General features: G+C 36.0%; 1 protein-coding gene across 1 annotated transcript in view; it reads left to right on the top strand.

Annotated features, from left to right (window-relative positions):
- LOC100168719 (rhodopsin-like) overlaps positions 1-1,227 on the top strand; it is a 63,711-nt gene extending 62,484 nt beyond the window's left edge. Inside the window, exon 7 of the mRNA XM_029489570.1 lies at positions 559-1,227. Coding sequence (XP_029345430.1) covers positions 559-864 — 306 coding nt within the window. The 3' untranslated portion in view covers positions 865-1,227. The remainder of the gene's footprint in view (positions 1-558) is intronic.
- The last annotated feature ends 6 nt before the right edge of the window (positions 1,228-1,233 follow it).

Genomic DNA, 1,233 nt, shown 5'->3' with positions numbered 1-1,233 from the left:
TTTTGTTTTTGTGTCAAATTTTAAAATCTGAGATAACAAATAAAAAGCACAGTGTTAAATTATGTAAAAAGTTTTAAAAGGTGGGAATTTACTTGACGTAAATTAATATTGCTGTCAAATGTTGTGAGTGTTAAAGTGAAGTTTGCGTGAGGTGGGTAGAGGAGAAACAAAATGAGTCCGTATGGCCCGATAAGAGTGGCTAGATGATCCTTAATTACATTTTTCTGGTTCTATAATAATTTCTGTTGGATTATTTTTATTTCCACAAAATAATTTAAATAAGAAAATATACATAAATATTTTAAAAATATACTTGGAAAAAATAACCGATGGTGGCAACAAGCTGCGAAAAAAAATTGTAAGGCCATAGCAATTTGTTAACAGACTATAATTAGTTATTGATTTTATGTCACCAATAAATTTTTAAACGAATTTTGGATACTTTTTGTTCGTATAATATAATATTGGATTTCAACTCTCGGATTTATTATTGTTGTACCGTTTTGAAATGGTGTTAATATATTCTAATACGGTCATTGGTTCAATTTTCGTCCACAGTTCCGGTCAGCGTGGAAACGGTTCCTGAACATCCAAGACACATTGTCGGAAGTCTCGCTAGACGCCGACATCACCACGGGCATGACCAAGCTGATGACCGGTCACCAAGAGCTGCCGGCGCATCCCATGAACAACGGCGACGCCTCCCATCCGCCGGGCCTGATAATGTGCTGCTTGGCGCACGACGAACACCGACAGTCGGCGACGTATGCCGACCGGTACGAGTGTAATCTCGAAATGAAGTCGTGCAACCCGCAAACTCTAGGCAGACGGCCCGAAACGGACATCGGCGACGTTTCTTTGTGATCATAAAAAATTATATAATATCATATAATGTCGCGACAACCGTTGAAACGAAACAAAACAAAAAATAGTCACATTCTAAATTGGTTTCGAATTGGTAATAATAATATATATTATATATACATATTTTTTTCTTTTTGGACATTTTCAATGCCCGTAGTTAATTCCGATATATAAACAAGAATTTAATAATCGTATAAAAATCATGATTATAAGCTCCCATGGCACTTTAAAAAATGAATGTGTAGATAATTGGCTCGTAGTTAAAATATTAAATTCCTATATAAACACCACTGATCGGTAGGTGCCTATATAATGTTGTATCACACTACTCAGGGTCGTCCTATTAGGATTTGAGAGGCCCAGGACGAA

The sequence above is a fragment of the Acyrthosiphon pisum genome, chromosome A2 (assembly GCF_005508785.2).
Source record: "Acyrthosiphon pisum isolate AL4f chromosome A2, pea_aphid_22Mar2018_4r6ur, whole genome shotgun sequence".
Classification (NCBI taxonomy): Eukaryota; Metazoa; Arthropoda; class Insecta; order Hemiptera; family Aphididae; genus Acyrthosiphon; species Acyrthosiphon pisum.
Note: the sequence above shows the minus strand (reverse complement) of the source record. Positions and strands in the feature narration are given on the sequence as shown.